At 41.1% G+C, this 15590-nt stretch overlaps 1 protein-coding gene across 2 annotated transcripts; it reads right to left on the bottom strand.

Annotated features, from left to right (window-relative positions):
• Positions 1-23: 23 nt before the first annotated feature.
• On the bottom strand, positions 24-13971 carry LOC131474459 (atlastin-2-like). 2 transcript variants are annotated; one of them, XM_058652322.1, is made up of 13 exons: positions 13891-13971; positions 8109-8275; positions 7439-7654; positions 4184-4315; positions 3993-4097; positions 3855-3905; positions 3685-3741; positions 3381-3473; positions 3035-3173; positions 2821-2948; positions 2401-2457; positions 2041-2112; positions 24-1860 (listed from the first exon to the last, which is right to left on the bottom strand). In XM_058652322.1, the coding sequence occupies exons 1-13, from the start codon at positions 13961-13963 to the stop codon at positions 1408-1410; spliced, it is 1743 nt and encodes a 580-aa protein (XP_058508305.1). In that variant the 5' UTR covers positions 13964-13971; the 3' UTR covers positions 24-1407. The 2 variants fall into 2 exon arrangements, with proteins under 2 accessions (XP_058508305.1, XP_058508304.1); XM_058652321.1 differs by having other exon boundaries at positions 25-1860; positions 4184-4318.
• Positions 13972-15590: the final 1619 nt, after the last annotated feature.

Here is a 15590-nt window from a genome sequence, read left to right as displayed (position 1 = left end):
GAGAGAGAGAGACAGACATTTGAAAGTTTGAGCAGAGGACAAAGGGATATGAGACAGATCCAGATGTTAGGGAGAGTAAAAGAGAAATAAAGAAGATTTAGATGCCAGTAAAGCTGAAGACATAAAATAGATGTTGTGAATAATGGGAGATGTGTTTACATGACAATTACTAAAATCATTTAAACACCTACATGTTGTGATTGAGTGAGAGCGAGTGGGATCTTGACATACATAAATAAAAAGAATACTGGCGTGGTGGTAGGAGGAGGACTAACTAACGGAGAGGAAATCAGACAGGATGGAAGAGAACAGCAGGAAGAAGTTCAGAGAAACAGGAAGTGGCACTCTCACCTTGCTAAGCATCTGCTGTAAAGCATGGGAGGGTGGAGAGAAACAAAAGCAGAGGAAGGAGGTGAAACATCAGAGAGAAGAAATGAGGAGTTTGTGTCGGGTCCTTACCCCTGAAGAAACTCCAGAAACAAAAACACAAATGCTATTCACACACTGGCTTTGTGTTTGAGTTTCAGTGTGAAGGCAGCGCTGACGTGGGAAAGGAAATGAGTGTTGTTTGATTTGGTGAGATGGATGATGGGATGCATCAGACAAAGATAACGAATACACAAATTCCTGTTTCTCTTCTGTGGAAGTGGAACTTTAAAGGTCAAATGTGTAAAAATGAGTGACATCCAACAGTGAGACCACAGTCTGCCACAAACACAGGAATACTCTGTTCACTACTACCTTTCCCGAGCTCATCTGGGATCTCCCATGCACCTGGTTAAGGTGGGTCACTTTCTCCAAAAATTAAGTTTATAATGACCCAAAATTCCTTCTAATGTATTTGAACCAGCGCTGTTCGTTTTTTGTTTGTTCGTACACAGGTATTTATGAGACTCACTACGAGATGCAGTTACTTGTGTCTCCATGGAACCGAGTCTCCCTCATTTACAGTAGACTTGCATGTTATCCTCACTGCTGCATCATTTGATACAGTAGGAAATATACATGTGTCACGCATGTATTCCGTTTTAACATATAACAATTCAAACATGAACTTTTACATGCGAATTTCATACAAAAAGTGACAGCCCTGATGTAGGTGGAGCCGTTCTACGCAGAGTAAGCTTCTGCTTCAAAACGCATAATGTATGTTGCGGCAGCTCAAGCATGAAGAAAAGAACATTTAACGCTAAATTACGCATCAAAGGTTTTTTTTAAAGACTATAAAAATCACAAGGATTTTCATTTTAAAGCCATTATACACTTAAACAAACATACTTATTGTATGTCTGCCAATATACCCTCCTAAAGGTTACACACTGGACCTAAATAAAACCTAACTTTCTAAAACAACAACACACACACACTATATGTACATGTATATGTATGTACATAATATACATGTTGTTATATCTTGGACACACCCACCTGTACCCAGAGCGTCTCAGCCACCTCATCTATCATCGTTCCCACCTCCCGAAACTCTCCAGAATACTTCACATACGCCCAGGCGCAGAGTGACAGCAGTGCGATGCCCATGACCAGGTTAGCTAGGGAGGCTAAGGTGCTCAGACCGATGAAGCCGGTCACGCCGGACACCACGTAGGTGACGAACATGACCGCAAACAGCGTGGCGGGCGTGCGCGCTGCATAGAAGATGTTTTTGCCGTCGTTGTGTTTGGAGAAGTTGCCGAAGGCCTCGTCCAACTCGGATTCCAGTTGGTTCTGGTAGCGCTGGCAAAACTCGTCGCCGCCCATTTTCTTCACAGAGCGGAAGTAACGTACAGAGTGCGTGCGGAACTCTTCGTGGCAGCGCTCCAGGTCGGCCGGGGCAATGTATGGCTTGTCCCCACCGCAAATCTGAGTAGAAAAGATGGTTTTTAAATGTTTTGAAATGATTACATTTACGAGGTTTTTATTATATTTATGATTTCAATTGCTTTGTGCTGAAATTAATCTATGACTATGTGGTGCAAACACATGATGGCCCCAGGACATGGAGCCACACAACTGATTATGTAAATATAAACATGCCCTCACCTGCTCCATGCTCTTTCCATACATGTCTTTGGCTCCTGCCACTGCAGTCAAGTTGTTGGCTTCTGCTGTCGCCTGAAAAAATAATTAACATTAACTTTTTAACGACCACAGAAGATAAACCTAAAAGTGAGAACACAATTAAACGTCCTGTGTGTGTAGGATTTAGAAGTTCTATTTACATAGAATAGGAATAGTAATATGTGTATTTGTAAGATTATAATTAGATCCTGTCCCTTGGAATTGGCCAGGACACATTGGGGGTGGGAGGTAGTTGGTTAATTGCATTAACCACCAGTTGCCACTAAATCCTTCACTCTGAATCTGTTACAAAGGTCCTCCAGAGTTAATACAGACACCAACCTGCAGCATGGACTTGGGGTGAGGCAGCTCCTCACCTTGGTAGATCTTTATGTAAGCCTGCAGGAATATAGAACACAGATTATCACACGCATGCTTCCTGTACTATGTTGCCGTTTGGTGTGTCCATGAAAAGTTAAAAATTACCCACTCAAAAACTGCAAGTGTGGTTTTGCAAACTTGTGGTCCGTTCATGATTGTGCTTCCGTTTCAAAGTAAATGGAAACTTTTAAGATTACAGTTGTGTATTGCAACGATCAAATGTTCAGTCAATGGTTTCACACTGAATCTTCATCTTCAAAACTAAATGATGTACTTGCCGGACTGGGCAGCAGTTAAGTGTAAAACTTGGGGATTTATCTTTATCATGCTGTGACCCATCCATGTGAAAATCAATGCATTTAAAGTGTAATCCTGCCGGACCTTGAAGTACTCCAGGAGATCTCTGCAGGTGACTTTATTTCCTCCAATCTCCTTCTCTACCAGTCTCTCTGGGTCCAGGAGGAGAGGCACTAGCTTGGCCAGCTCCCTCTTAAAATCATCATCGATATCTGAAACATACAAACACACACTGGGATTGTCACATCGGCCTTGATTATATATTCATTAGTACATGTGTTTATTCACATTATCTGACCTTTCAGCCTGCCATCAAAGTAAGGGTTGGTGGACACCTTGAGGCCAGGATGTGGCAGCAGGAAGCAGCCGATGCTGGAGAAGCAGGAGTGGATGTGCTTCCTTACATTTTGCAACTCTTCATGTTGGTTCTGTTTTACCTGTGTCAGCAGACGATGAGGAACTCACACAGTGCAAGTATATGTTTGTGTTTGTCACAGACTGGCGTGACTGTGCATACACGTCTTCTACTAAGCATATTTGAACAAGCAATGACATTAGATTTTAAAAACAGGTGTGGTGCCTGGAGGGGTGTGTGTGTGTGTGTGTAGAACTCACTCTTTTCACTCAAAAAAAAAAACCCTCACCTGCAGTCTTTTGTCTAGGAAGTTGTTGCCTCCTTTTAGGCCATAGTTATGCTCATAAGGGTAACTCCAGTCACGAATCAGGAACATCAGGGACTGAAACATGAAAAACAATATCAAAACCACACTGAAAATAATGAGACGTTACTCCATGTCAGGGAGGAAGAGCCAAGATTTGATCTGTTCATTTCAGATGTTCTGACATGATCAGGTCCAATAATATTTCACAATTAGATATTAGCTATTTGCTAACAAAACTATTGGCCTCAGTACATGTTCAATGGTAAAAGGCAGAAGCAGCCAGTACCTGGAAAGGTTTCAGGTAGATCTCTTCCATTGCCAGGCGACCGTATTCTGTGAAAAGCTACAGAGGAGATTCATATTATAATCAGCAAACAGACGATCAGACTGGAAAAGACGTTGCTTCAGCTTTTTTCCTGTGAAGGAAAAATAACCATAATCAAAAATCACACTGACCTGCAGATGTTGTAGGTCATCCTCCTGTATATTCTGGGAGAGATTGTAGACCTGAAAAAATTTAAGAAAGACATCATGAGTGTAGATGTTTATTTAAGCCCATGCTGTGAACAGGAACAGCATATTTCAAGGCCTCACCTGTACAGAGCTTGTCATTGTGCTGAGGGCAAACACAGTGGCACAGTCCTTTATAGTGGACTGGCTGTCAAACGCTCCCTGAGTGTCAACGAGGAGTACAGCTACCTGTTGGAATGAAATGGAACCATCAGGGTGTTTGCTTTTAAACGTCACAATGAGACCATAAATTTGAGACAACCACATTTGTCAACCTTGCTGCCATCTGGTTTGTCAACCACAAACACTTCGCTCCAGATCTGAATTCCTGTGGTTTCCCTCTCGCAGCCTCCTCTCCAGGTAAAGCCTGTCAGAGGCTCATCGTCACCTCCAATCCACGAGTGATTCTGCTGCACGGTGAGAGGGGAGAGAAGAGCGAGACATAAGAGGAGATGAGCATTAGGTGAGACGGCACAAGATGAAATTCACTGGAATACAGAGGGCAGGTGAGAAGGGGTAGTAAAAAAATATACAGTATTTACATTTCACAAAGAGCTGTTTTGTCAGATACATTAAGAAGTAAATGTAGTTTTTTCTTTACTTCACCATTTGTTGTTTGAGAATGTCTCCAAACCCTGTGTGAAATTTCATCACACAGAGAACTGAGAACTAAGCTGTGTTAATTTTTTTGTTAAGTATGATCATCTTGTTGACCACTTAAAATCAGACAAATGAAAGCTTCAGTTAAAACACCTCACAGTGACCTCATCAGAATCCTCAGCTGACAGATGGTACAAGCTTATGACCACATACAGGAAATGTATAAGCAAGCCACAAAGGCAAATCCCTCATTTGTAAGCAAAAACACAAGCACTGATTCATAGTGTCTACAAAGTTTGCATGTGCATTTTCCCTGCACAGCTGACCACAGAGTGAGATAATCATTTACCTACAGTCCAGCAATTCTGCACATAAATACAGTGGCTGTGGAAGTTGTGAATTGCACCACATGTCAATAGCATGTGTAGCTCTGGCCAGCCTTGCATGAATGCTCATGTTCATGCAGTACAACAGCTGTGAGACACCACAGGGTCACACCATTCCTCCGTCTATCCTCTACGTCTGTGCTAGAGAGCACATTAGATCAGTGTAAGGTGATCCCTCTCTGCATCTGTGTGTCAGGCTACTCCTAGAAGACCCAAAGGACTAGTTGTTGATATCTTTGACGGACAAAGTTGCTAGGTCACGGCCCTGCACAAAAGTGTATCCGTGTAAAAACAGCGTGGGTATGTATTGTGAAGTGTACCACTTAACGCTACGCAAAGGGCAGTAACTACCATATTTGTGTTGTTATCTGCAATTTTAGAGCATAGTTTATACAATTAAAAGTACTTATAATAATGAAAATAATACATTTGCATTGGTTCTATTTCCGAGTGGCCCAATTATTTACACTGATAGCAGAGTTATTGAAGTGGATATTATTTAGCCCTTTCAGGGTTCCCACTCTTTTCTTGAAATCCTTTTCTACAGTTGTACCTTGCATGTTATTCAAAATCCAATTTCATCCTGCAGCGCAAAAAGCTCAATATAAAACAATGTCATTCAAATAAAAATATTAGGTATTGTAGCTTCTTCACACTCTACTGCATGTTTTCCAGTGTTTATATTAGAGCTTCCAGCTCTTCCCTATTCTCTGCCACACTTCTACAATATGAATTTGATTTAGTCACTCATGTGAAGTCCAGTTTTTGTTCTGCATTCACTGCCATTTTGTCTGCCCCTTTTCTGCATCATCTCACTGCTTTTGATTATTCTTCTGTTTTGCTGTAACATGTTCTATTTCTTGATGGAACTCCTTTCTTTTCTTCTCATTTGCAGTTGCTTCTTTTTTTCATCCGCATGGTTCTGCACATTCCTTATCCTTGCTCCTTTGCAGTGTTGAATGAGGTTCTTTGGTAGCAGGGCTTCATCTAATGCACACTCAGTCATTGCATCTTGGACCAAGCGCAGTGCAATTGGACTCCTCTCCTTCAAGTTTTCAAAAAGCATGTCCTTAATGACAGAGTAGCCTCTTTCAACTGCTGCTTGTCCATGATACAGTGTGAGGAGACATTGCATCAGGTCCTATAGTGCTGCATACTCTGCTCTACCACTGACCAAGAAATTCATCAAGCTGGCAACTGTAAACAAAATTTTGGAACTCTGCTTTATGGTTTCATTGAACTTTGTCATGCTGAGGCAGTGCACCATGCTGCATTGAGGAGAACCCGTAGGAGTTTCTCAAACATTGCTATTGCACTTTCAGCTTCTATCAACATGATCACAGGGTCAAGGGAGCTCATGTGCCGCACAGCTGGGTCTTCCCTGCAGAGGACTTCCCTGCATATTTTTTTTGCAGGTCACAGCGAGGAAGGAGACACATTCTTTCTTGAGCACCTGCATGTTCACTGGAGTTTCCTGGAGCTTTTCAGATGCCTTCTCTAAAAGCCTGCTTTGGGGCAAATCCCGTGTCCAGCTGTTTGAGTGGCACATGGACTGATTTGTTTTGGAGGTCCAGTTTTAGCAGCTGGACAGGTGTTTTCTCTTGACCTTTTTCCCAGAAGATTCTCTGCTTGTGCATGACCCATAGGCTCTACGCATTCATCAAAATATACAACATAGCACTGTGCTATTATTATATCTTTGACCCATTGCTCTTTGAAATAAGGACCTAATCCAAAACATATAAGTTACGCTGATATTGTTGCACCACATGAAATCAGTTTGGCAATCTCTGTGTCTGGGAACATTTGACTAAAATATCTGAGAAATCAGAGCTAGAAAATGAGTAGTGTGCCTTGGACATCTTGATTGCCTCTCCTGTGTCTTTTGAAGGACTCCTCCTCATGAAAGCTGTCATTCTTCTCTCATTGTTTAATTTAATTGTCCAGCAGTCTTGATATGGTCTTGGCCCCATGCATGACTCTTGAGAGCTGAGACACCCATGTCACTTATACCCAAAGACTGCCTGCAATACTTGCAATATTCCCTATGCACATAGATTTTATTGTTTTACTATTCAAGTAAATTTGTTTATTTATCATCATTGTATTTAGTTTTTATCTTTTATTCTGAATCTCACATTATTCTAACTGCTCATATTTTATTGCTTGGTGTGCATTGGTGCAAGTATAATATGACTTTATTTCCTATGATGTTCTGTTGTTTAATCAATCTGTCAAGCCCTTCGAATTGCATTTGATTTGTTTAAAAGTTGTAAAATAAAGTAAAATTGACTGATTGATTCACTCAAGGATTCATTCAAATGCTAACAACATTAAGTATAAGAACTGCCAGCAGTTCAAATTAACATGTAATGCTTAAGTTTCCACTGCTTACATTTCTCATTTCAAGGATGCCTTCACTCATGGATTTCCATGATTGGAAAATTGGTCAATCATTTTCCAGGTTTTCCAGGAAGCGTGGGAACCCTGCCATTCCCATATCTGAGGTGCATTTAGTAACAGTGTAACCACTCATTATCTCACCTGATTGTGCATGTACCGCAGCATGAAGTCCAACAGGAAAGACTTGCCCTTGCGGAAGGCTCCGGCCACAGACACGACCACTACATTCAGGTCCTTCACGTGATCTTGCAGCAGGATCTTCTCAAGCGCTGCAGCATCCAGCTCAAAGCTGTGCTCATCTTCATTGGCAAGGACAATCTGGATGGGATGGGCTTTTTGTTCCTCCTCTGTCACAGCCTAAAGACATGAGTTTTCAATCAGGATTGTCCATGGCAATGATTACACTTTGCTGACAAGGCAGGTTTCTTAGAGGAGACAGGAACTGAAAATAACAGCAGCCAAGTCTCAGACAGAAGAGCAAGAAAAACACATTCTGTCTTAATGTGAGATTTAGCAGAACAAAGCTAGAAATCAATATACAGATTCAATATCAATACTTTGTAAAAAATCAGCTTTAACTTTACTTCAAATTTATCGCATAAATACTTCCCACAACTGATCTTGTTCATGCTGATTTATTCTTACTTCTTTATTTCTTTTCCTAGTCTGTTGTTGTTGGATTTATGTTAGAACTGAATCATTGATTTTTAAGCAAAAATGCAAAAAGGTTGTCTAAGCTAAGTTTATGTCTGGTTAAAAATACATGTGTTGACAGCAGTGACAACAGTGACAAAAGGCACATCCACTTTACCTCATCTTCATGAATCCCTTCGTCTGGTGAGGGGGTGAGGCTGGCATCTTTGCTTAATTTTGAGGCCATGGTCCTGGGAAGCAATTCATCCTCCAGTTCTTCTGTCTTGGCTAAAGGAGGCTTCTGCTTCTGTTGGAAAATGGGGACATCTTCCACACCACTCAAGCCTTTGAATAAGAAAAACAAAGCAAGAGAGAGAAAGATAAAATTACACTTGGTTAGATAACGACATACTGCATGTGCAGACTATGGGTGTGAAGTGAGAGAAGAGAGAAGAATGCGAAGGCAGGACTATGTGGCATGATTCACTGCAAGAGAGACAGAAAATATCTAGAATTGAAGATTAAGTGAAGTGTCTTATATGGGTCAAATTCTGTATCTTCCCACCAGTTTGTACTGCTCTCCATTCTGTTCTGCCCATCTGGGTCAAGCTTGAAAATAGCCTTGTTCTTAAAATCACAAAAGGGACATAAATGACACAAGGACGTCACAAAGACAGCGTTCTCTCTTCACTTATGTGGATGTTTCTGTGGATCTTAAAATTTAACCATTCCCCTGAACCCCTTTCTCACGTCACTCAGTAGATTGATATGACTTTATTGCAACTAAATTGGACTTTAATATGTAAGTCCGTGTGAAATCATACTAAATTGAATTTCTCAAAGTCATACAACACAACCAAAAAATATGATTGGGAGTTGAGCTACTACTACCTTCAGTCGACCCAGTCCAACTCAAGCTGGCCTGAGTGCGCCGCACATGCACCCAGTTCCCAATCCCCAGCTAATACCCGGAAAAAACTGGTACACAGAAGACAAACGCAACAAATGGCGAAATTCAGCCCATTAAATTTTTTTTGACCGATAAGGAGATTTAATGCTCTGCTGCTGAGAGTATTCTGGCTGGGAACATCACAACCTGGTATTGAAGCTGCTCAACTAAGCAGTGAAAATCTCCCTTTATAGGTAATAGAAAGGGCTGGTGCCATCTAAAAATGACACTCCCTGACATATAAACTCCACCATTTACCTCACACTGAACAGGTAAGACAACAAGTATTAAGCATTGCTCATTCAAATATTTAAGTGATTAGGCATTCAGCTGCAGTAAGTAGTGATACCTGCGTCTCATGACATTCACCACTGCCTAAGTAATTAATGAGAAACATGCTGTTTGGCTAATAACAAAGCTAACACCAGCAGGTATCTTTATTCCATGTAGGTTAATGAAAGTCGCCCGTTGAGCTTGCGGCTGTGATGTTAGACCCCGCACTTAAAATTAGTGGAGTAATTGGGAAGCCCTCACAGGTAAAACTGTTCAGGCTTCACAAGCCCACTTAACAGGTAAGACAACATATGTTGCCAATTGCCAACTCAAATATTGCACAACTCTCACAAAACTGATGCGTCAATGGGAAACACAGTGGCAGAATGTGACTAATATAACAGAGTGCTCACATTCGCAGCCTTCTACATTCACAGGTTAAAATCCATCAAATGTGGTGATGCATTGCTCCAGTCAAGTGGTTATATTACAATTTATTCTGATGCAACCTTCATTCAACTTTATTTTCATTTTCTAAAATCAAAATCCTGCCAAACTGCAGTGGTCTTTAAATGTCATCTGACCAACACATTATGGTCCACAACACACAGGCTTTGGGTAGGTCTGAATCATGCATTCCCATGAGGGAGGAGAACCAACTAACTGACGTTAACACATCAGTGTAGGTGCAACTACAGTGTGTTAAATCATAAATGCAGCATATTCATGGGAGGAATGCAATGGATGGCATGAAAGGATTTTCACAATCAAATTACATTTTGTGCCTTTGGCAAATGTGAAAGATAACGAGAGTCAGGTGGTTCTTCCAATCACCCAAGTATTTTTTGAAAAATGCCTGCACTTTTTCAAACTGTCAAACAATCCCTTCCCTGATTATTATGTGCAACAAACAAACTGGCATGCCAGATGGATTTCAGAATGGATTGTTGAAAAAAAACATGGCACTTACTTCGTATTCTTGCTAAAGCGAGCAACTACTGTACAGCAGTAACATTCAAAGGTCAGCCTGGATTTGCTACAAATTTCATAACAGATAGCCATGCTGTACTACTGTGTGAAGGGCTGCTGTGAGCACAGGGCAGTTACAGTAATTGGCACTGCAAACAAATTAGCTCTGCATATTTCCTCAATCGGTGGCAGTGTCGTTCCCAACAAAACCAAAGCAGCACTTGACAGACAGAAGTGGCACAGACTGCAGCCATAGGAGACACACAAAGACATTATTCTACTGGGACTGCACGGAGTCTGTGCTGCAGTAGTAAGTGCACTCACTAATACACTCACACTTCATGAAAAAGTGGCTGAAGCCTCCTACAAACTGAGATTTTAGCAATCTTATAAGTTTATTGCAAGCCACACCATGTGACACGGATGAAATAAACTTAGGACATCAAGTTTGATATATGCAGACTGTGAGACAACTGAAGCTACAACGCATGTCAACAACATCTGTGAAGCTGCCAGAGTAAAACGTCAACAGCAAGTGCAACATAAGCGTGCGTTGTCCGTCTATGCCGATAAACAATGAAGCAAAGCATGAAGCGTCTCTGGCTCATACTACAGTATGAAGTAAGACCTTTGGGGACGTGACCAAAGATACTGCCGCGTTTAGTTATCTTTCGCGTGAGACAGCCCAAAATCACACTGTGTGTAGTCGTCTTGATGCTCTGTCCCACTCAGCTTGCAGAGAATGAGGACAAAACTATAATTAGCCGCCTAATGTCACAGAGGTACGGAGCACATGTCCATACACAAACACATGCGTTACCCTGGGAAGAGTGTGTAAAACATCATCATCAAAGTGTCACATGTAAACACAACTGTTTTCAGTCTTGCATCCCTTCCAGTTCTGATAGGCACCTATATTTAACTATGCATTACATAATGGCAAGAACAGTGTATGTCTGTGCAAGCCAGCCTTCATTTCAACAGTGCCCCAAATCAGCTCTCCCTTCATAGGACTCCTGCACTACTGAGGTCAACTTTGATAAGGCCACAGTCCACTTTAAATAGCTCTCTAAGAACAAGAGGTTTCTCATTTTAAAAAGGTAATTTACTTGCATTTTCTGTGGCATTAGTGTAGAAATTTAGAAATTCACAAATCCCTGGGACTAAAGTTGCATCACATGCACCTGACAGGGACTGAAATATAACAAGACTGCAGAGACTGAATCAATGAAACAGAATTGGGCATCCACTGTAGCTAATTAAGATACAAACACAGTGTCTTCTCTGCACACCAGCACCAAAGGACAACCTGATTCTGCCTCTCTGGACTTTAATCGACAAGGGCAAATGTAGATTTTCTGCCAGCACACCAGTGAGGACAAAGTGCAGATTAAGAGCTGCTGCAGTTAGTGAATTCTGTTGCCACAGAGTCAGGTGGCTTGTATAAAAGTAGACATAGGAATTAAGATGATAAAAAGACTGCATATTAGTGATGAGCCCTGGGGCCGGTTGCACCACCTCAAGTGTTTACTAACCTTAGTAACAGCATAAGTGTTTATTAGTCTATCCTAAAATAAAATGGGTTGCACCACTTTCACTAGCAATTGCATAGAGCTAAGTAATTGCTTAATAATTACATCTACCCTATTGGTAGTGCAAGTCTAGCAAAACCTAGCTAGCTGCCAGCAGAACGAAACCTTCATCTCTTCAAGTTTGAATTTCACTGAGATATTTTGCAGCACCATTTTCTCACATGAGACATGACAACTTTCCTCTGGGTTTAAAATGTTTACTTAAAAACATGAAAGTAAATTACAATGTCCGACGCACGGTCAAAAGACTGTGTTGCTTCCACGAAACGAAAATTAAACCATTGCATCAAGTATCAACTGAAGAAATATGTCACTGCTGCGGCTGGTAATTATGTTTATGGGATGTTGACGAGGATTTCAATTGACCACGGTCACTGTTTACATTCTGCTCAGCTTGTTGTCGTCACTTCATGAGACTAGAAAATACTTGCACATTTACTAGCTATGGGATTGCTTAAGTTGGTCTGGTGCAACCAAAATAAGTAAACTGTAAACAGCTAGTAATTCCCACAGGTTTAGTAGTTGTTTAGCAATTACTAAATTCAGGATTTAGTCGAGACTTATGCCAAAGTGGCACAAGCCCACCCTGAAGTCTATCAATCTATCTTGTTTAACTTATTGTACACCACCCCTTTTTCAGGGTCCACACATTTGGTTTGTCATCACATAACATTTTAATTATCAAAGCTGTTGCCAATTGCCATAACTTTCAGTAAACTGACTACTCATTTAACTACACATTTTACTAACCATGCTTTGCATTTTAGAGATGGATAAGAGACCTGAAGGATGTGTCTGCATGCTTTTACGCACCGACACAGTGTGAGAGGAGGCAGTGGCTCTGATCAGCTCAGGTGGTTAATTATGGAGGTTGACCCATATGGGTATTTCTATGACCAGTGCTGATGATGCTGTGTTTTCTGTAAATTAGGGCAGCTGTTGGCCAATGTATTATGCACCCCCACCCCGTCCCAATGTTTGGTGTGTTTTCTTTTTAACTCCATCTGATAAAATATAACAGAAAATGTTAAATCGTTAAAAATAACAAGTGACTGGCAGATACAAGTCTGCTTCAGTTAATTAAACAACACTTACTGATCTCTCTTTCCAATCTGTGTTGTGTGTCTACACTACAACTGGTATTTAAAAAAAATAATAAACAAATGCTTTAGTGCACTTTAGTACACATTTTTAAAAAGGTGTAAACTTTCAGATTAATCAAATAATTCTCACACAATACTGATTTGAATTGGGCAACCTATTACCCAATCTACATCTGCACATTTTGACACACACATGCACTATTATAATGTGTCTGGTTATGGAGCTGCTGGGAAAAGTGTGCCAACCGTTTGTGTTCTGTACACTATACTGTAGTTGGTTTGTTGTGTTTTTTGTCTGTTTGTTTTTACAGTTACCCAGTAACTGACTGCAGCAACTGACACTGTGACGGGGGGGGGGCGGGGGGTGGGGGACATGAGCAGCAGCCCTGGAAGAACCCCCCACTTCCCGCGCTACTGTAAATGCATCTAGTTCTACGCAGAGGACGAAATTAGTTTCGCAACTACGTTTCAACCGAACAGACTAATAATATGATATTTAAAAATACATTGGCGGGAGAGGAGATTAACGTGTGTTGTGTGAGGACGGAGAGGCCCCAACAGGAAACATGTGCCTTACAAACGACAATTCAGAGACTTCGGGTGAAAGACCGGCCAGCTGCTGGTCCACTGTGGGCCAGGTGAAAGTGACGGCTCGGACAAATGAGCCGACAGGTGTCGCGGTCGCGTTTTGAAACCGGGTAAAAGGCGGGTTATCTTTCAGTCCGACTTAGACAGAGTAAGCGTGTTTGCACAAAGTGTCCACACACAGAACGCCACGACTTTGACTGTGTGATAACGCCTTTGGTCCTTGGTTAATTTGTAAACGACATGGGTAACAAACATGGTGTTCGAAAGGAGAATTAACTTAGTATGAATTCACTGTGGAGCCACATGAGGCACAACACACTGCGGGTGTCCGACTGAAAACACAACACCACACTGACTAACGGAAAAGCGAGAGTTTGCCGAAAACAACGTCGACAGCAACAGAGTCACTGTGTTCTTTAGCCCTTTTCTGCTCCGCTTCGCGCGTATAACAAACACATACTTGACAAAAAAATAACAGCGGTTTACCTTCGTTAACCATTCGGTTTTTGTGACTCGGCTTGAAGTGATTTCTGCTCCTCAACCGTCTCACCTCCGCCATCTTGGACGACTGGAATCTAACGTGAGTGACGTCACAGCACCTCCTTTCTTCTCACGCTGAAGCGCAGCTGGCTGCACTGCGAAACACACGGTGCAAGTCATGTTTGTTTCTTTTTCTTTTACTATATGATGTTGGTCAATATCTGTCCTCTGTTGCTGGATTCATACACACACATAAATATGCATGGCAGGGTTAGGTGTTGTATGTAAACACAAATAATATGTGGCAACTGAAAATATCGGAGTTTTTTAAAAAAGAAAATGCATTACATTCTATCTAGATGATGATGATCATTATAATAATAAATATAATAACACTACTAGTCATACTTCTACAACTACAATTACTACTAAGCAGTCTTATATAAAGTACCTGCATACAAAAAGTACAAATATTTATATAGTCACTAAATTATATTACTTAAGTAAAAGTCTTAAAGTATATGACATGTACTGTACTTAAGTTTTAGAAGTAAAAGTATTAAACAAGTCAGGAGTAATTATTGAGCCATGGTAGCTCAGTGTCTTTCAACGTGAAGGTTGTGGGTTCAATTCCCGGCTCTGCTAGTCTATATGTGTCCTTGAGCAAGACACTTAACTCCATGCATTTTGAAGTGTGTGAATGGGTGAATGACAAAACTGTAGTGTAAAGCAGCTCATCAAGACTAGAAAAGCTCTATATAAATACAGACCATTACCAACTCTCCTTCTTCTGATTTTATTTGGTAGGAACGAGTAACAAAGTTAGTTAGAGGAAATGTAGTGGAGTAAAAGTAAAAGCTGCAAGAAATATAAATAACAACGTAAGATACATGAAATACAGGAGCTAAGTATGTACGTTTTACATTACAGCACTACTACTAAGAAATATTAATCATCAGCATCATCACCATAACGATAATGTTTTGCTGTCTTACACTCTCAAAATTACTTACTAATAAGAAAGTTGTAGTATTTTATATATGATACTATTTGCTGGCCCAGACTGAAATGTCTGTATTGCTGTGAAACATATACTATTAAATCCCAGATGATGAAGCTGATGTCTTCAATAAAGGCATCATGAGGCTGACATTTGTGATTTTGGTGTAATTTTACTTCTGGTTCCAGAAGTAAATTTAGAGCCCTATACACATAGACTCCTGGGCTCCTGATACAGATTAAAAACCTGCAGGTTCCTTGCGTGAGCTCCTCCACCTTCTTCCATACACTATAACAGATGAGGGGAGTGTATCTCAGCAGAGGGAAAAGGTCAAGGCACACTCAGAGAAGGAGCATGTTCATGTTTGAAGGGATGACAGTTGGAAAATAATTGGTTTTTCAAGTGAGGTGGGGGAATGGAGACCCGCCGCCGTGTTAATCTGTGTCACTGCTCTTCTATTCTTAGCTGGTCCCGTCGGATGGCAGAAATATGAGAGACACATGTGATGACAAGGCCTGATAAATTTAGAGAGGGTCAGCGAACAGGAACAGAACCCCCACACCAGCACTGAGGTCCAGACCTTTGGACTGTATGTATGTACATACAGTGTATGTGTGTGTGGTATGGAGGAGCTGTTCAGGATTGCATAGTATTTCTGGAGGAAGCATTTCCACATGTCCTCATTCCATTGTCCTCAATAGTTTTC

This window comes from Solea solea, chromosome 15, assembly GCF_958295425.1.
Source record: "Solea solea chromosome 15, fSolSol10.1, whole genome shotgun sequence".
Taxonomy (NCBI): domain Eukaryota; kingdom Metazoa; phylum Chordata; class Actinopteri; order Pleuronectiformes; family Soleidae; genus Solea; species Solea solea.
Note: the sequence above shows the minus strand (reverse complement) of the source record. Positions and strands in the feature narration are given on the sequence as shown.

Coding starts and splice junctions, on each gene's coding strand:
- LOC131474459 (XM_058652321.1), bottom strand. CDS start 13,963: ATGGCGGAGGTGAGACGGTTGAGGAGCAGAAATCACTTCAAGCCGAGT. Junction 8,276..13,890: donor AAACCGAATGGTTAACGAAG/GTAAACCGCTGT, acceptor TCTTATTCAAAG/GCTTGAGTGGTGTGGAAGAT. Junction 4,319..7,438: donor TGCGGTACATGCACAATCAG/GTGAGATAATGA, acceptor CTCACCGTGCAG/CAGAATCACTCGTGGATTGG.